The sequence below is a fragment of the Pteronotus mesoamericanus genome, unplaced genomic scaffold (genome assembly GCF_021234165.1).
Source record: "Pteronotus mesoamericanus isolate MK-2021 breed Mesoamerican mustached bat unplaced genomic scaffold, CSHL_Meso_final contig_25, whole genome shotgun sequence".
Lineage (NCBI taxonomy): Eukaryota > Metazoa > Chordata > Mammalia > Chiroptera > Mormoopidae > Pteronotus > Pteronotus mesoamericanus.
In genome coordinates, this window is record NW_026555105.1 from 32522016 (window position 1) to 32543394 (window position 21379).

Consider the following 21379-nt stretch of genomic DNA (forward strand, 5'->3'; position numbering starts at 1 on the left):
TAAACATACCATAATTTTTGATCCACTTATTTATTGCTGGGCACTTAGGTTGCTTCCAATACTTGCCTATTGTAAATTATGCTACTGTGGACATTGAAGTGCATAGGTTCTTTTGAATTGGTGTTTTGGGATTCTTAGAGTATAATCCTATCAGTGAAATAGGTGGGTCAAAAGGCAATTCCATTTTTAGCTTTTTGAGGAAATTCCAAACTGTTTTCCACAGTGGCTGCACCAGTCTGCATTGCCACCAACAGTGTACTAAGGTTCCCTTTTCTCCTTAACCTCGCCAGCACTTGTTGTTTGTTGATTTGTTTATGATGGCCATTCTGACCGGTGTGAAGTGGTATCTCATTGTGGTTTTAATTTGCATTTCTCTGATAGCTTGTAATGCTGAGCATCCTTTCATATTTCTCTGGGCCCTGTTTATGTCCTCCTTGGAGGAGTGTCTGTTCAGGTCCTTTGCCCATTTTTTAATTGGATTGTAAAACATCCATATTTTCTAATCCATTTCACTCAGACCTGTATATATTTAGAAATGCAAATGACATTAAAATGTATGTGTAGAAGTGAAAGATAATATAATAAAGAATTATGTATACTTTTCAATAATTAAGAATTTTGTGGTGGGTGAAGGGTTGAAAATATTGCCTGTGGTGACAGCTCATGAGAGATTAATTTAATCAACATTGAGAAGAAAAAATGTGTGAGCTAGTTATTTCCAGGTATTTTGACATTTAATTTGCTAGGCAGTAAACTGGGCATTACTTACATTTAAAAAGAACCTTACACTAAAGAGGCCCACTGCAAGACACATTACATTCAAAAGGGCAAAATTTAAAGACAGAGAGAGAGTCTTAAAGGCATCAAACAGAAAAAAGATAGTAACATACAAGGGAGCTCTGATAAGAATATCAGCTAATTGCTCAACAGAAACACTACAAGCCAGAAGGGACTGGAATGAAATATTACAAGTAATGAAAAGCAAGCACCTGCAAACAAGACTAATCTATCCAACAAGGCTCTTATTTAAAACAGAAGGTGAAATAAAGAGCTTACAAGACAAAAAAAGGCTAAAAGAGTACATCTCCACCAAGCCAGCACTGCAAGAGATGCTAAAGGGACTGCTTTAAAAAGAAGAAGAAGAAAGAAAGAAGCACACAGGAACAAAGGGGAAAAATGGCAATGAATAAGTATTTATCAATAATAACCTTAAATGTAAATGGATTAAATGCTCCAATCAAAAGACAGGGCAGCTGAATGGATAAGAAAACATGACCCACATATATGCAGTTTACAAGAAACCCACCAAAGAACAAAAGATACACAGAGGCTGAAAGTAAATGGATGGAAAAAATATTCCATCCAAATATTCATGAAACAAAAAAGCTGGAATAGAAATACTTATATTCAAAACAAAGGCCGTAAGAAGCAATAAAGAAGGTCACTACATATTACTTAAGGGAGTGGTAAACAAAAGGATAAAACTCTTGTAAACATATATGCACCCAATATAGGTGCACTTAAATATATAAAGAAAATATTTGAGGACTTTAAGAAAGAGAGAGGCAGCAATACAGTCATTGTAGGGGATTTTAACACCCCATTGTCAACAATGGATAGATTTTCCACACAAAATATCAACAAAAATATTGCAGAATTGAATGACACTCTAGATTAAATGAACTTAAGTGATATTTATAGATCATTTCACCCCAAAGAAGAAAAATACACATTCTTCTTAAATGCACATGGATTGTTCTCAAAGATGTACCACATGGTAGGACACCAAACAAGCCCTAACAAATTCAAGAAAATTGAAATCATATGAAGCATCTACTTGGATCACAACGGCTTAAAACTAGAAACCAACCTCAAGAAAAAAGCTCAAGAACATTCAAATACATGGAGGCTAAACAATATGTTACTAAATAATGACTGGTTAACAATGAGATCAAGGAAGAAATAAAAAAGTATCTGGAAACAAATGAAAATGAACACACAATAACCCAAAACCTATGGGACACAGCAAAGGCAGTCCTGAGAGGGAAGCTCACAGTCACACATGCCTACCTAAAGTTGATAGAAAAATCTCAAAAAAAGACCCAAAACCTAATCCTACATCTATAAGAAATAGAGGAAAAACAACAAACAAAGCCCAGAGCAAGCAGAAGGAAGGAAATAATCACAATCAGAGAGGAATTAAATGATACGGAGACTCAAAAAACAATTCAAAGGATCAATGATTCCAGGAGCTGGCTCTTTGAAAACATAAACAAAATCAACAAACCATTAGACAGACACATCAAGAAAAAAAGAGGACCCAAATAAACAAAATCAGAAATGAAAGAGAAGTAACAGCTGATGCCACAGAAATACAAAGGATTATGAGAAATTACTGTGAACAACTATCTACCAAGAAATTGGACAACCTGAGCAAAATGGATACATTTACAAAACTGAATAAAAAAGAAGCAGAATATCTGAATAGACCAATAACAACTAGCAATATTGAAGCAGTAATAAAAAAACTACTGACACACAAAAGCCCTGGACCAGATGGTTTCACAGGTGAATTTTACCAAACATTCAAAGAAGACATCGGGCAGCATGGACACCCCTCCCCCTCTCTAAAAATAAATATTCTAGGGATGCAATGATGGTATGGTAGTCACAAACCAATAAATATGATACATAATATAAACAAAATGAAAGACAAAATCACATGATCATATCAATAGATGCAGAAAAAGCATTTGATAAAATCCAGCACCAATTTATGATAAAAAACACCCAGCCAGGTGGGGATAGAGGGAGCATATCTCAACATAATAAATGCCATATACAAAATACCTACTGACAACATCATACTCAATGGGAAAAAACTAAAAGTGTTTCCTTTAACAAAGTAACAAAACAAGGGTGTCCATGCTTTCCACTCTTATTCAACACACTGATGGAAGTCAGCCATAGTGATCAGACAAGAAGGAATAAAAGGCATCCAAGTTGGAAAAGAGGAAGTAAAACTGTCATTATTTGCAGATGATATGATAGTGTACATAAAAAACCCTATAGGTGTCACCCAAAACTACTTGACCTAATAAGTGAATTTGGTAAAGTAGTGGGATACATAGTCAATATACACAGAAATCTATGGCATTTTTGTATGCCAATAATAGACTACCAGAAAGAGAAACTAAGAAAAAAATCCCATTTACTATAGCAACAAGAAAAAAATAAAGTACCTGGGAATCAAATTAAAGTCCTAGAGGAAAACATAAGCAGTAAAATTTCAGATATCCCATGCAGCAATATTTTTGCCAATACATTCTCTAGGGCAAGAGAAATAAAGGAAAGACTAAACAAATGGGACTACATCAAATTAAAAAGCCTCAGCATGGCTAAAGAAAACATCATCAAAATGAAATGGGAACTGACTGTTTGAGAGGCCATATTTTCCAATGATGCACCCAACAAGGGTTAATCTCCAAAATATATGAAGAACTCATATGACTCAACACCAGGAAGATAAACAATCCAATTTAAAAAATGGGCAAAGGGCCTGAAAAGACACACCCCTGTCAGAATGGCCATCATTAATAAATGTACAAACAACAAGTCCTGGTGAGGATGTGGAGAAAAGGGAACTCTAGTGCATTGTTGGTGGGAATACAGCCTGGTGCAGCCACTGTGGAAAACTGTGAAATTTCCTCAAAAAATTAAAAATGGAACTTCCTTTTGACCCAGCAATTCCACTGCTAGGAATATACCTTAAGAATCTCCAGTTCCAAAGAACTTACGCACCCCTATGTTCATAGCAGTGTTATTTACAATAGCCAAGTATTGGAAACTGCCTAAATGCCTATCAGTAGATGAATGGATTAACAAACTGTGGTACATTTACGCAAGGAAATACTATGTAAACAACAAAGAAAGAACAAGGAATTCCTACTCTTTTTGACAGCATTGTTAGAAATGGAGACTATTAGGCTAAGTGAAATAAGCCAGTCTATGAAAGATAAATACAATATAATGTCACTTGTAAGAGGAATCTAATGAACAAAATTAACTAATGAGCAAAACAGTACCAGAGACATGGAAACAGAGAACAGACTGACAGCTGCCAGAGGAAAAGGGGTTGGAGGGATAATGGTGGAAAGAAGGGGAAGGGACTAGTCAAAGAACATGTATGAAATTACCCATGGACATGGACCATTGTGAGGAGATAGACTGTGTGAGCAGGCAGTGGGCTGGATGGAGGAGGGCAAAGAGGGAAAAATTGGGAGAACTGTAATAGAAAAAACAAGAATAATAAAAAGGAAAAAAAGGACTTACACTAATAATTTTTTTTCGCTCTAGGCATAGTTCTAGGCATAGGCTCAAGGAATAGTTCTTAGGCTGAGGAGTAACATATAATGCTTAAAATGCTACCATTCATTCATTCATTCAGTCAGTCAGTCATCCAATAAGTACTTAGTAACAACTTAATATGTACCAGGGACTAATCTTAGTACGGGATACATAGTAATGATAAAGATAAACAAGAACTTATGTTCTATTTTGGGGAGACAGTAAACAAGTTAAGACCAATATTGTTCAGGGAGTGATATGGGCTAGATGAAAGTAAACACAGTGTGATATGGTAAGTGATGGAAGAGTAAAGTTGATCAATGAAATTTTTTCTGAGGATGTAAGACTAGAAGAATAAGTTAGTCATAGGAAGATCTGTACAAACAGCCTTTCAGAAAATGAATTTATACTTCTATCTTTTCTCTCTCCTTTGCATTTTCCATGCCATTCCAAGTTGATTCTGGTGCAACTAAGCTTGTGGCATAAATGACCACCACAATACTTTGTAGTTTGCCTGTCAAGAAGAGATGTCCTTTTTCCTACTTCTTCAATGCTGGCTGGCCTTGTGACTTGCTTTGGCTGAAAGAATGTGACAGGAATGATTTGTGAGTCCAGATCATAGGCCTCAAAAAACTTTGTTCTTTGTGTCCCTAGAACCTTAGTACAAAAGGAGTTTGACTGCTTTGTGGAAGCTTGAGCCAATTGACTGCAGAACAAAAGCGTATGGAGAGACCCAGTCATCCTAACTGTGACAGGTGAGGCCATCATGAACCAAACAGCCATGGCCAATGTTCTAGCTAACTATGATGCCTGAGCAACCCCAGCCAACATTAGTTGACCCTGGCCCCGACCAGGATTACTCTGCTGAACCCAGACAAAACCAATGACCCACACAAATTGTGAATTAAATAAATGGTTGTTTTAAGCTACCTAGGGTTGGGAGTGGTTACATAAACCAATTGGTCTTGAGCTCTGAGAACTTGACTGGAGCCTTCCATGCAAGTTCCAGTTTAGGCTGAGGAAAGCAGCAAAGACCAGCCTGTGCATGTCCCAGAATGTGCCTGAACCATGGACATGGTTCTATAATTAAACCAGCTTTTTTGAGATGTCTGGATGGGAAGCATGGGGCCCAACCCACCATCAGAGAGTTAGAGCTGACACAACCTGAGAGATGTCATTCCTTCTTGCTTTATAAGAGAGGAAACCAGATTTTAGAGGCCCTATTTTTGTTTCTTTTGCCCAGGAAAGAAGGAAGTAAAGTGTAAGAGAACGAGCACTGGCTTTGAATGCTGAAGCCCTATGTTCAAATTCTGTGAGATTTGCAATTTGCTTCATTTCTCCAGCCTCAGCTCCACATCTGTAAAACAGAGATAATAAAATCCCTGTGAATGAGCCCATGGGAGGGCTTGACTGAGCTCCTGGCTGATGCCCAACTGCTTGGCTGTTGCCACTACAGAACCAAACTCTTTCAGTGACAGCCTAGGGATAGCACTTCATCCTCACCTGGAGACAGCTATCTGTCATTTGGTGTTCATGATGGCTGGAGCTGACCAGATGTACCTAGCTTTTTGAGGTTTTTTGTTCTCTACAAAGATTGGTGGATATTCCCTGTAGCTGAGACTTGACTGCCTTCATGACCAAACTGTATGTTGACAGAAAATGGAGAATTCTTCCCAGTTATGCATCTTATGGTTAACATGAGAAATTCATCGTTGAAATCTGGCGTTGGAGTAATGTTATGAATCCAGAACTTCCCATCTAAGGAGCTAAAACCTTGGTTAACGGTTAAGATAATATAATCTGAAGGCCCTCAATTGTACTTTCTTGGCATACATATGTTTATTTTAATTGCTACCTATTTTTATCATACTTTATGAAATTAACTTTGACATTTACTTCATATGTACTGTATCTCATAAAAAACAACCTATAGTACAAATAACATATTCATAACATAATAATATAAAGTGAGATAGTAAGTAATAACAGATAACTTTTTTATGTCATCACCTTACAAAGTAATTTCTATTGCTTAGCTTTTGGGACCATGTTGAAATAGGTTATGTGTTCCTTTGAGACAAGGAGCACATGGCTCCTATAAAATGACAAAGGCTACAAAACTACCTTTTAAAAAGGATCCTAGTTACTTTCCCAGATCTGTGAGGATCTAGGGTTAGGATCTAGACAAGACCTCATCCCAGAGCTCTAATTGAGGAAGAGTCTGTATAGTCAAGTTTATTTGCTTTTTCTCCACTAAATTTGAATTGTTAATCTTCTAACCTCACTGGATAAGATAAGGTTAAGCAAAATGATTGAAAGAAACTTTAATAATTTATAAATATGTTTAATAATACTTCTAGTTACACTGAAAGTTGTTTGTCCTCTGATCTAGCCAGATGGGATTGAAGCTGGTCCACAGGCTTGTTATTAGGAAACTCCCAAGTGGACTTTCCACAGCTGGCCTTTGGGGCATGGCCAAGTCCAAGGCCTGCAGGTGGAGGTATTCTCCTCACTTTACCTCAGTCTAAGAGTGTGTTTGGTGGAAAGAGGCAAAGTTCAGAGCATGGAAACTCCCCTGCCCCAACTGTTCCTTCTGAAGCCTCTACATCTTTGTGCTTGGAGGCAGGTTGAAAGAGTGCGCCCTCTGATGAACTTTGTTCTTCCTCAAAAGCTAGAAAGCTGATCTGAGTAAGAAAGCAGCAGTGAGCTTTCCCCAGCAACTCTTCTATGCCCCCATCCCTTTCACTGGCACATCATCCTTCCTCATTACTACCCTTTCCACCCCACATGATGAAATCTTGAAGTTGACTTACGTAGTAATCCTGATCTAGACCTTTCCCCCCAATCAGATGTAATTGTCCAAGAGATACCTGGGAAAGATGATTTTTGAAAATTATTTTAGCAGTGCTGTTAATTTAAATAAAGAAAAGAAAAATTTTACTTGGTAACTTTACTGTAGTATGTTGATTCACTTTGATGCAGTTGATATGTCTTTAAAAAAGAAGCAGGAAAACATTCCAGACTATACCTTTGATTGGGTAATTGGCTGCTGCTGAGTATATGGTTTCTTTAATGAGTGGCCTGTTGGTATACAATAATACCGGGGTACATAAACCTAGAGGCCTTAACTCTTGACTCTCAAAGGTCACAAAAACAATACTCCATTCTCATTCCCAAAGACACAACATGTCTATATCCTGGTGAGAAAGAGTTCATTTATATTAAAACCAACATTGGATGGTGCTTTCTTCTATATTAAAATCTAGGTTTTTAAAAAATGAATTTTTAAGAGTGAATTTCAAAAAATTGCCATTACTGGCTTTCCTACAGACCATAGAACTACAAATGTCAGGGGACAAAAAAGGAGTAGGACAAGGAGGAGAGAGTGTGTCTTCCCTTTCTCATTTAAAATGGAGTATTTTTAACTCCTTCAGTTCTCAGAGCGATTCAAGCCCCTGGTAATTTGCAAGTTCTTAAAATTAAACTTGTCTGTATACATTACTTGTATCTGAACATCTCCTCTTTCTGCCAAAAATTTATAGTATTGGTATATGTCCCAATCCAGAATCCCACTGTTAGAACGCAGATTTTCAGGTATCTCAGTTAGTCTCACTTTTTCCACTGGAATACCTTCACTTTTTTCCAACTTGTCAGCAACTGTGAATAAAACAAGCCAGAGAATAGCCAGAATATAGAAGGTTGCAAGAGGTAAGAGTCAATTTAGAGAAAATACTGTTAGTCCTATTCTCTTTAAATTGTGCAGAAATATCCTTAGGTAATATAAACTTGCTGAATTTATTTGGTCCTGAGAAAAGTACAAGAAAGCTTTGCAACCCATACAAATATTGTATCATGTATCAGACCCTACTAAAGCTCTTGGCCAAGCAGTTTCAAGAAAAAAAAAGGCAGCTTTTATAGATTTTAGGACTGACCCCTTCCACCACTGACTTTTCCAGAGACTGAAGCTACAATATAAGGGCAATAACTGCTCCTTAATTACTTCTTATGGATAATCTGAAAATAAATATAAAGATAACTATGCTTGAATAAAACTAATAAAGCATGCAATTTGAAATATACATATAGTTATATATAGCATCTTAAATTCAGAAGTAGTTATTTTCCTTTCTTTTCTCAGATCCTAATAATGCAAAAACATATATTTAGATGTTGTTCTGATTATCAAAACTAACCAAATGAACTTTACCTTATTCACTTCTTGGCAGACTTTTATTTAAAATTCTCTTATGTAGTCTGTTTCAGTGATGTTGCAAGATGGAATGTTACCTACAGCTTTGAAAATTATTCTAGGAACATATCATATTTTGCTGTGTATAATGTGCACTGTTTGCCCAAATTTTTTAGGGAAAAATAAGAATGAGCATTATACATAGGCAGTAATAAACCATGGGTGCACTTTATTCACGGCAAAATATGGTATATTAATCTCATGCTTTTTTTTGTATACAAGGGATAAAATAGTAGAACAATGATTACTTGAATTGTTCTCAAGTGTGGTAATAAAGATCACTAATGTATGTACATTACATCCACTTCTCCAGGCATTTGAAAACAAGTCATCTCATATTCTAAATGTTAGTATTTATTGATGCTACATTCAAATTCTCAGTGGAAGGAAAGAACAACACAAGAACAAGTAATGCAGAATTGTTTGGGGGCATGTAATACCAAAAATAAAAGATGACCATAATTTAAAACTTTTTGAAAAATAACTATAAGAAATCAGAAAATTCTACATTGTATTAAAAGAATTATAACAGATGTTAAAAAGTATACTCTATTAATACTTTCATAAATATGTCAAATTATATCGATTTAGTTTTTAAGTGCTTGGAAAGTCTGTTTATCTTAAAATAAATTATGTGGATTACTCACTATAATCTGCCACTTTCTTGTAATGATATAGGGCAACTTCACAATTCTGTAGAACATTGATTCCTGACAAATATCTGTACCCCTAAAACACAGGCATACGTATTCTTAATATTCTGACAATGCTGTATTTATAATACAACTATTTGGGTCCAAGAATATTTAATTTACAAACCAGTATCATCTGGGACATCTTGCTTCCTCCAGCACTTCCAAAGGTGTAATATATCAGTGCCTAAAATTAAAAAAAAAAAATATATATATATATAAAATCTAAATTTGAAACTCAAACTAATCATTGTCTTTTTATTCCTAGCACAGAAATGAACACTTAAGTACTCCAAAATAAGTTATTAATTTCATTCTCTTCCTCTGTAAAGACAACTATTTTAGGGGGGTTCTTAGTGAGCTCTGCAGCCTATGAAAAGGGCACTGTGCATGAAATTTTACTTAATCACCACAAAATCCCATGTAGTAGCTATTATCTATCTTTAATGAAGAAATTAGAATATGAGACATAAAGAAAGTTATGGTATTTTAACCCTACACTTCTATATTTAGCTGGTGCTTTTAATTGCTGTGCTACAGGGAGCTCCTTTACCTAAAGAGTAGAGTCTCTACTCAATGTCCCTTTAAAAAATCAGTTTTGTTTCAGAAAAAAAATAGAATGACCTTACCTTGGCTTGATTATATTCCATTCCTATTCCATAAGAAGACAAAAATCCTAATGCCTAAAGTCCAAAATGAAAAGTCAATCAGTCAATCTTTTTATTTCACAATTATTCTTATCTACATGGGTAAAGGATATTTTAAATATTTCCTTCATAATAATTAACATTGTTAACTTATTCCTTATATAATAACAATGTGCCTATAATATATAAGTGGCCAATGAGCACATGAAAAGATACTCAACGTCACTGACCATTAGAGAAATACAAATCAAAAATGTAATCAGAGATCATTTCATACCCACTAGGATGGCTACTTTCAGAGCAAACAAACAAACAAGCAAAACTAGAAAATAGGAAGTTTTGACAAGGTTATGAAGAAATTTTGTGGGAATGTAAAACAGTGCAGCCACTGTGGAAAACAGCATGGTGATTCCTCAAAAAGTTAAATAGAATTACAACATGATCCTGCAATTCCACTTTTAGGTCTATACCCAAAATAACTAAAAAAGAGGATCTCAAAGAGATAGTTGCACACCCATCTTCATAGGACATTATTCACAGTAGCTAAAGTTGTAACAACCCAAGTGCCCATCGTCAGTGATGAATGGATAAACAAAATGTAGCATGTAATTATGTTGATCACTGTAGCTTAAAGTATATCTTTTAAAAAATACATACTTGTTGATTTTAGAGAGAGAGAGAGAAACATCAATGTGGGAAATATTGGCTGCCTCCCATGCACTCTGATTGGGGTATCAAACCCGCAACATAGGTATGTGCTCCAACTGGGAATTGAACACACAGCCCTTTGGTGTACAGTTGACACTCAAACCACCTGAGCCACACTGGCTTAGGGCTAAAGTATATCTTGATATTTCATGGAGCAAGTCTTCCCTCATTATTATAACCACCAATTTGTTTACTATTCTTAGCTATTTAGTGTACATATTATGAGTGTCACCAAACTTTCATAAAATAAATATTTTTTCACTTTCTGATATATTTTGGAGATTTTCTTTTGCCCGTACTTACAGGCAGACATGCCATAATTTCATAACATAGCCATTCCCTTAATGTTAGACATTTAGGGCATTTAGATTTTTTAGCTCTTACTAAAAACATTGAAATTCTTGTACATTCACAGGTATATATATTTTTAGAACAAATAACTGAAAGTGGAATTGCTGAGTCAGAGTGTATAAGCAGTGGAAATGTTAATAGGTACTGCCAAATTGCCTACCATAGTATTATATAAATTTATGCTCTTACCAAAAATATATGAACCATCCATTTCCTCATACTCTCACCTACACTGGATATCTTTAATTTTCAATTTTTTAGTTTTACCAATAAATAAAAAATCTTGTTTAAGTTAGGATTTCCCAAATTATTAGAGAAACTGAGCATCTTATTTACTAACCATTTAATTTCTTCTGTCATTTGCATATTCATATCCTTTGCTCATTACTACTAGGTTTATTTATCTTTATTTGTTATTGCGTAGGAGCTCCATATAAACTATATCTATTAGTCATTTCTATATTTTGGTGAATATTTCCTCTTACTTTACTCTTTGTCTTTTATTGCTGATTACACTGCTATTTAATTATACAGAAGTTTTAAAGTTTTAAAAGTAAGATTTCTCAAGTTTTCCTTAAAGAACAAAGCAGATATCAAAATAAATCCTCAGAATGACTTTTCTGGAATCTTCATATGCCATCTGTTCTATATTTTACAACAGTAAAACTGGATATAACATGTCCTTATATTGCCTCCTCAGATTATGTGTTTCTATGTCACTGTTATATATTAGGATAAAAATAATGCTTACTTCTATATGAGTTGTCAAGATCAGCATTTTAGCTTGATTAGGTATTGGAGGGATACAATGAAGTGGGAAGTGGACAAAAATGCCTTACTATATCAAAAATGAAATTAAATGGCCCAGATCCAGAGCACTGACAACAGCAAAGGCTGGTCAGGTTGTAAAGCAATGGGAACTCTCATTCATTGCTGGCGAGAATGAAAAAAGGTATAGTCACTTTGGAAGACAGTTTAGAGATTTCTCATATAACTAAACATACTCTTACTATATGATCTATCAATCACACTCCTTAGTATTTACCCCAATGAGATAGAACTCATGTCCACACAAAACCTGCACATGGATTTTCACAATGGATTTATTCATAATTGCCAAAACTTGGAAGTAACCAAGATGCTTTCATTAGCTGAATGAGTAAATATATTGACATATTAGAAAATGGAATATTATTCAGTGGTAAAGAGAAAAGAGCTGCTGAGCTATGAAAGTTCATGGAAGAAATTTCAATGAATATTACCAAGTGAAAGAAGCCAATCTGAAAAGACTACATTCTTCATAATTTCAACTATATGACATTCTGGAAAAGGCAAAGCTGCAGACAGTAAAGAGATCAGTAACAGGTTGCGAGGGCATTAGAGAGGGGAGAATGAATAGGTGCAGTACAGAGGATTTGAACGGTAGTGAAAATACTTTGTATGATACTATAATGGTGGACACATGCCATTATATATTTGTCCAAGCTCAAAAAATGCATAACACCAAGAGTAAACTCTTAAAAAATGAAATTAAATAAATTCTTCTTACTGAGAAAAACTGGCAGGGATTGATGGTTGTACCTTGGAATCTCTTTCCTTCTAGAGTGAAAAAAAACCCCAACTTGGTTTATAGTTGAGGATGTGGAAACCAAAACAAACTGTAAGGGTGAACCATAAGGATGTAAGAGTGTCGTAGGTCAAATAATAGCAATGTTGTGGTTAACTTAATGTGTTGATTAGCCTACTTAGCAGTCAGATGTGGCCATGTGATTAAATTTTGATGAATAGACATGAGAGACAGTGATGTGAACAACTTCCAGGTCATGTTATTGGAGGTATGCCTTCCCTTTCCCCTCTTCCTCTTCCTACTAGCTGGAATGCTAACATGATGGTGAGTCAACTTGGGCAATGCAGAAAAGGGTAACATCCTAAAGATGGCAAAGCCACAAAATAGAGAGTTCCTGATGACTTTGCTGAGCAGAGTCACCTTCCTTACTCACATTTAACAGTAGGGAAAACTACAATTCTGTTTTGTGTAAGTCACTTTATTTTGGGTCTTGGTCCCACCCAACTAAACCTATATCCTAACTCGGTGGTTATCAAAGAATAGTTTGTGATTTACTTTGAACATCAAGACCCTTCAGCAGGTCTTCAAGGTTAAAACTATTTTTATAATACTTCAAAGATATTATTTGTGTTTTTCCTCATGTTGAAATTAGCATTGATGATGAAGAGAAATGGTAAGTAAAACTGCTGGAGTGTTAGCATGAATCAAAGAAGTGCTCCAAACCTCCGTTTACATTGTTGTTGTATTCTTCATACACTGTATCACAGGAAAAGTAAATTTGCTAGTTTCATTTAAGACATGGATTTTGTCCTGGCTGGGTGGCTCAGCTGGTTGGAGCACTGTCCCAAACAACAAGAGGTTGTGGGTTTGATTCCCGGTCAAGGTGTGTACAGGACACAACTGACTAATGTTTCTTTTTCACATTGATATGTCTCTCTCTCTAAAAAATCAATAAAAATGTTCTCAAGTGAGGATAAAAAACAACACATGGGTTTTAATCATATGTCAGTCTTTGGTTACATAAAAAGGTACGTATAACTTAAATAAATGAAAGTTTTCCAAAATTCTCATTCAGAGTTCAACTGAATCAATTTTAAACTTCGAAAACTTTATTTGTTGAGTAGAGCTGCCCAGAGTCCCTGGAGGAGAGACCAGAGACAGGATTAACCAGAGAGTCCTGGAGCTGACTTCCTCCCATTTCCATAGTCCCCATTTGGCGAGGGCAAGCAACGCACCCAAAGAGCCAAAAGTGGGGAAAATACACAATAGAAGACCCTAAACTGACCAGTGCCGCGGAGCTCACCGGCCAGGGGGCCAGATGAGTACGTGAGGTCGCACATAAGCCCCTTGGTCTGGGGCAAGCACATGCAAGCCCAGGCAGGCAGGGGATCCTACCGCGTTGGGAGCGTGCTCAAGAAGCCTGCATGAGAGTGCAGGGAGATCCCAAAAAATAGCCTAGCCCTGACTGAAGGGGTCACAGAGCTGCTCCAAGCAGGAGTCAGACACAGGCATTAGACTCCTGGAAGGCTCAAACAAACAACCCAAGATCCTATAGGGTCAACAACTGACATCATCAGAGACAGGCCCAGAAAGAAAAGTAAAGGACAAAAATACTTAACAGACTCTCACAAAAATGGGAAGAAAAAGAAGTTCCCCCCAAATGAGTGGAAAAGGGGACTCCCCACAGAGAGAGCTAAATGAAATAGAGGCAAGGGAACTATCAGATACTGAATTCAAAACAATGGTTCTAAGGAAGCTCAAGGAGCTCAGCCAGCTCAAAGATAACTATGAGAAACTGCAGAGAAACTATCAGGATCTTACAGCAAACTATATCAGCCTGGAAAAGGACATAGAAACTATCAAGAAGACACAAGAGGATATGAAGAATACCATTTCTGACTTGAAGAACACAGTAGAAGGAATCCAAAGCAGGCTGGATGAAGCTGAGGATCGAATCAGTGAGATGGAGGACAAGGTAGAAAGAAGCTCCCAGAAAGAACAAGAAATGGAAAAACGGCTCAAAAAGAATGAAGAGGCATTTAGGGAAATGCAGGACAACCTGAAATGCAATAATATCCGTATAATAGGGATCCCAGAAGGAGAAGAGGAGGAGCAAGGGATAGGGAACCTCCTGGAAAAAGTAATGATGGAAAATTTCCCTAATTTGAGGAGAGAAAGGCTCTCATGGATCCAGGAGGCACAGAGGACTCCACTCAAGAAGGACTCAAGGAGGTCCACTCCAAGACACATCATCATTAAAATGGCAAATGTCAAAGACAAAGAGAGAATCCTCAAGGCAGCAAGGGAGAAGGAGAAAGTAACATACAAGGGGGCCCCGATATGCCTAGGAGCTGACTTCTCAACAGAAACACTCCAAGCCAGAAGGGAATGGCAACAAATATTCCAAGCCATGAAAAGCAAGGGCCTACAGCCAAGGCTGTTCTACCCAGCTAGGTTCTCCATTAAAATAGAAGGGGAAATACAGAGTTTTCCAGACAAGAGAAGACTAAAAGAATACATCTCTACCAAACCAGCACTCCAAGATATGCTAAGGGGACTGGTTTAAGCAGATGAAGGAAAAGAATGAGACAGAGAGGAACACAGGTACAAAGAGAAAAGATGAGTAAGTTTCTATCAGTAATATCTCTCAATGTGAATGGACTAAATGCCCCAATCAAAAGACACAGGGTAGCTGAATGGATAAGAAAACATGACACACACATATGCTGCCTACAAGAGACCCACCTCAGAGCAAGAGACCTACACAGATTGAAAGTAAAGGGATAGAAGAAAATATTCCAAGCAAATGGGCAAGAGAAAAAGGTTGGGGTTGCCATACTTGTATCAGACAAAGTATATTTCAAAACAAAGACCATAAAGAGAGACTCAGAGGGGCACTTTATCATACTTAAAGGAAGAATCTATCAAGAAGACATCAACATTGTAAACTTATATGCTCCCAATATAGGAGCCCCCAAGTTTATAAGGAAATTGTTGGATGACTTCAATAAAGATATAGACAGCAATACACTGATAGTAGGGGATTTCAACACCCCACTGTCAAAAATGGACAGATCTTCCAAAAAAAACATTAATAAACATATTGTGGTGCTGAATGACACACTGAATCAAAGAGACTTAACTGACATCCTTACATCCCAAAGAAGAAAAATACACATTCTTTTCAAATGCTCATGGCAGTTTTTCAAAGATAGACCACATGATAGGACACAAAGCAAGCCTCAACCAAGTCAGGAAAATTGAAATAATACCAAACTTTTTCTCAGACCACAAGGCCTTGAAACTGCAAATCAACCTCAAAGAGAAACTTCAAAAACTTGCAAACTCATGGAGACTGAACAGTACACTGTTAAACAATGAATGGGTCAATAATGAGATAAGAGAAGAAATCAAAAAATTTCTGGAAACAAATGAAAATGAACAGACAACAGTCCAAAACCTATGGGACACAGCAGAGGCAGTCCTGAGAGGGAAGTTCATAGCAATACAGGCTTACCTAAAAAAGATAGAAACGTTTCAAATAAAAGACCTAACACTACAACTTCAAGAAGTGGAGAAACAACAACAAATGAATCCCAGAGCAAGTAGAAGGAAGGAAATAGTCAAGATTAGAGCAGAACTGATGACATAGAAACAAAAAGAACAATTCAGAGGATCAACCAATCCAGAAGCTGGTTCTTTGAAAAGATAAATAAAACTGACAAGCTTTTAAGCAGACTCATCAAGAAAAAAAGGGAGAGGACCCAAAAAATAATATCAGAAGTGAAAGAGAAGAAATAACAACTGATACCACAGAAATACAAATGAACATCAGAAACTATTATGAACAATTATATGCCAAGAAATTTGAAAATCTTGATGAAATGGACAAATTTTTAGAAAAGTATAATCTTCCAACATTGAAGGAGGAAGAAACAGAAAGCTGGAACAGACCGATAACAGCTGAGGAAATTGAAGCAGTAATCAAGAAACGCCCAGCACACAAAAGCCCAGGGCCGGACGGTTTCACAGGACAATTTTACAAAACATTTAAGGAAGAGCTAACCCCTGTCCTTCTCAGACTATTCCAAAAAATCCAAGAGGAGGAAAGACTCCCCGACTCTTTCTATGAGGCCAGCATCACCCTGATCCCAAAACCAGATAAAGACCCTACAAAGAAAGAAAACTACAGGCCAATATTGCTGATGAACATAGATGCTAAAATCCTCAACAAAATATTGGCAAACCGCATCCAACAATACATTAAAAAGATTATCCACTACGATCAAGTGGGATTCATCCCAGGCATGCAGGGATGGTTCAATATACACAAATCAGTAAACGTGATACATCACATAAATAAAAGAAAAGACCAAAACCAGATGATCATCTCGATAGATGCAGAAAAAACATTTGACAAGGTACAGCACCCATTTATGATCAAAACACTCAGCAAAATGGGAATAAATGGGGCATTCCTCAATGTAATAAAGGCCATATATGAAAAACCTACAGCTAATATCATACTCAACGGGCAAAAACTGAAAGCTCTCCCATTAAGATCGGGAACACGACAAGGATGTCCGCTCTCACCGCTTCTTTTCAACATTGTATTGGAAGTCCTAGCCACAGCGGTCAGACAAGAGAAAGAGATAAAAGGCATCCAAATAGGAAAGGAGGAAGTAAAACTATCATTGTTTGCAGATGACATGATAGTGTACATAGAGAACCCTGTAGACTCTACCAAAAAACTCCTCAACCTAATAAGTGAATTTGGCAAAACAGCAGGATACAAAGTCAACATTCAGAAATCAAAGGCGTTTTTTTACACCAGCAATGCAATAGAAGAAGAAGAAATCAGAAAAAAATATACCATTCGATATAACACGAAAAAAGATAAAGTACCTAGGGATAAATTTAACCAAAGACACAAATGACCTGTATGCAGAAAACTATACAACATTGAAAAAAGAAATTAAGGAAGACACAAATAAATGGAAGCATATACCGTGCTCATGGATTGGAAGAATTAACATCATCAAAATGTCCATACTACCCAAAGCAATTTATAGATTCAACGCAATCCCTATTAAGATACCAATGACGTATTTCACAGAAATAGAACAGACATTTCAAAAATTTATATGGAACCACAAACAACCCCGAATAGCCGCAGCAATTTTGAGAAAGAAACACAAAGTAGGAGGGATCACAATACCGGACATCAAACTCTACTACAAAGCCACTATACTCAAAACAATTTGGTACTGGCACAAGAACAGACCCATAGACCAGTGGAACAGAATAGAAAGCCCAGAAATAAGCCCAGGTCTCTATGGGCATCTAATATTTGACAAAGGGGGCAGAAGCATAAAATGGAACCATAATAGCCTCTTCAACAAATGGTGTTGGGAGAGCTGGATGGCTACATGCAAAAAATTGAAATTGTTTCATCAGCTGACACCATACACAAAAATAAACTCAACATGGATAAAAGACTTAAATATAAGTCACACCATCAAAGTCCTATAGGAGGACATTGGCAGGAATCTCTCAGATATCCCATGCAGCAATTTTTTCACTGATATGTCTCCTAAAGTAAGGGACATAAAGGAAAGAATAAACAAATGGGATCTCATCAAAATAAGAAACTTCTGCATGGCAAAGGAAAACATCAGCAAAATGAAAAGGGAGCCAACCATATGGGAAAATATATTCGCTAATGATACATCAGATAGAGGTTTGATCTCCAAGATACGTAAAGAACTCACTCGACTCCACTCCAAGAAGACAAACGATCCAATCAAAAAATGGGCAAAGGACCTGGGCAGATGTTTTTCCAAGGAGGAGATACAGAGGGCCCAGAGGCATTCGAAAGGATGCTCAGCATCACTAGCCATCAGAGAAATGTAGATCAAAACAACCATGTGGTACCACCTCACACTGGTCAGAATGGCCATCATAAACAGATCCACAAACAACAGGTGCTGGCGAGGCTGTGGAGAAAAGGGAACCCTAGTCCACTGTTGGTGGGAATGCAGACTGGTATAGCCACTGTGGAAGGCGGTGTGGAGTTTCCTCAAAAAGCTGAAAATGGAACTGCCTTTTGATCCAGTGATTCACCTGTTGGGACTATACCCTAAGAACACCAAAACGCCAATACAAAAGAACCTATGCACCCCCATGTTCATAGCAGCACAATTTACAATAGCCAAGTCTTGGAAGCAACCTAAATGCCCATCAGTAGATGATTGTATCAAAATATTATGGTACATATGCACCATGGAATACTACGCAGCAGAAAGGAAAAAAGAACTACTAAACTTCGTGACAGCATGGATGGAACTGGAGAGCATTATGTTAAGCGAAATAAGCCAGGGGGCGAAAGACAAATGCCATATGATCTCACCTATAAGCGGAATCTAACCAAGAAAACAAAGATGCAAGGAAAATATGACCAGCAACACTGAAAGGAAAAGAAATCAACAGAGACAAGAGGGAAGGAGGGAGGGGTGGGCAGGGAAAGGGAAGGGAAGGGGAAAGTCAAGGAACATATAGCAAGAACTCATGGACAAAACCAAAGGGGAAGAGCTGAGGGAGGGAAGGAGAGAGGGGGCAAGGGAAAGTGGTGGGGGGGAGGTAGAGACAAATGTATTTAAAAATAAAGAAAAAAACTATAACATTTATAAACAATAAAAATAAAAATAACAAATAAATAAATAAATAAATAAATAAATACCATATATGAATTGGCACTAGAAAAAAAAAAACATATATCCTTCTCTTCATAGGTTTAGAGTCCAGCAATAGATATACAAGCTTTACATCAGATAAAATAAATATATCATGGGAGGTGAGCAAAGGGAGAACACCATGGGTGGTGGTGAAGAGCATATTCACCTAATGTGTAACGTGTAAAACCAGATTTCTAGAAGAATATAATACACAATTATAAATACAATGTGAAAGGAGCCAACACACCTACTAAAAAAAAAAAAGAAAACTTTATTGGTAACTGTCTTTGTTCAACATGATATCATTGTACTGTAAGAATATCAGCAGTGTGAGAGAATCAAGATGGTGGAGGAGAGAGTGGAAGTCATGCTCACCTACTCCCAGGACCAACCTGGAATTACAACTAAATTGTGGAGAAAGCACCTGAAACAAAAAACTGAACAATAGCGAGAGAGGAGCCTTGTAACCTTGGAGACAGAAGAATCAGCGTTAGGGCAGTCTAACTGGTAAGGAGTTCAGTAGAGACTGGAGAAGGTGGGTGGGGCACCCACGGGCGGCAGCATCAGAAGGATATTGAAACGGCCAGTTGGGTCCCCCTGAGAAGAGTGGGGTCTAAACCAAAAACAGGGATCTCTAGTCCACAGCACCAGAACCCAAAAGGTACACAGAAAACAGCTGCTGCAAAAAATGGGAGGGTTACTCTCTGCTGGAGACAGGCGGCTGGAGACACAAAGAACCGTTTAAAGGGCCAACGCATAAATTTTTATTTGCAGTTACTTACCCTGGTCTCTGGCAAAGGCGGGGGCAGAATGGGCTAGCGATGCCAGAGGAGAAACTGGGGAAGGACGCTTTGGGGAGAGAACTGAGAGAGTAGCCAGTGGGATCTTGGTGCTGACTCATCCCCCATGTGGCAGCAGCCATCTTGCTCAGGCAGAGACCACTCCCCCTGAGCAGCACCAGAGTCAAAGGACCCAATAACTCTACTCCCAGGCGGGATGCCATCTTGTCCTGTGCTGTCTAAACTGAGTGCAGAGTAGCAGCCACAGACAGTAGATCTCTGGCTAAAGGGGGCGCAGAGAGGTCTGGCGACACTTGAGGAGTGACTGGGGATGGATGCTTTGGGGAGAGAGTAGCCAGTGGGATGCCAGTACAGACTCCTCCCCCATATGGCAGCAACATGAGTGGACCCAATAACCCTGCCCCCAGGAGGGACTCTGCCCAGCCCTCAGATGCCTAAGCCAGCCTGCTGAGTGCAGAGCGAATAGATTAACTGCTGAAGGAGACAGCTACAAACAGTGGATTCCTGGAAGTCTCCAGCAGACTGCCTGGGGTCAGACAGGGTCAACAGCTGACATCATCAGAGGCAGATCCAGAAAGTAAAAACAGCTGTCTCCAACCATAGAAGTTCACATGACAAAGTCAGGAAATCAAGACAGATCAACTTAAGAAGCAGAAGCAAAAGAGAAGAGTCTCACAATGGGAAGACAAGAAATACGCCCCACTTGAAGGGAAAGGACCAATCCCCACAAAGAGAACTAAAAGCAATAGAGGCAAGTAAACTATCAGATATTGAGTTCCAAACAACGGTTCTAAGGAAGCTCAATGAGCTCAGTGAGCTCAGAGAGAATTACAAAAAACTACAGGGAAACTACGAGGAACTTACCACAAACTACATCAGCATGAAAAAGGACATAGAAACTATCAATAAGAGACAAGAGGAAATGAAGAATACCATTTCTGAATTGAAGAACACAGTAGAAGGAATCCAAAGCAGGCTAGATTAAGCTGAGGACCAAATCATTGAGCTGGAGGACAAGGTAGAAAAAAGTTCCCAGAGAGAGTAAGAAAATGAAAATAGACTCAAAAAGAATGAAGAGGCCTTTAGGGAAATGCAGGACAACATGAAACGTAATAATATCCAGATAATAGGGATACCAGTAGGAGAAGAGGATGAAGAAGGAATAGAGAACCTGTTTGAAAAAGTAATGATGGAAAACTTCCCTAATTGGAAGAGAAAAAAAGTCACACAAGTCCAGGAAGCAGAGAGGGTTCCATTCAAGAGGAACCCAATGAAGCCCATTCC

At 37.7% G+C, this 21379-nt stretch overlaps 1 protein-coding gene across 1 annotated transcript in view; it reads right to left on the minus strand.

Annotated features, from left to right (window-relative positions):
* SEL1L2 (SEL1L2 adaptor subunit of SYVN1 ubiquitin ligase) overlaps window positions 1-21379 on the minus strand; it is a 127166-nt gene that overhangs the window by 46363 nt on the left and 59424 nt on the right. Inside the window, exons 4-8 of the mRNA XM_054574180.1 lie at window positions 9918-9971; window positions 9416-9475; window positions 9244-9325; window positions 7850-8004; window positions 7161-7217 (exon numbers count right to left, since the gene is read on the minus strand). Of these exons, the coding sequence (XP_054430155.1) occupies window positions 7161-7217; window positions 7850-8004; window positions 9244-9325; window positions 9416-9475; window positions 9918-9971 (408 nt within the window). The remainder of the gene's footprint in view (window positions 1-7160; window positions 7218-7849; window positions 8005-9243; window positions 9326-9415; window positions 9476-9917; window positions 9972-21379) is intronic.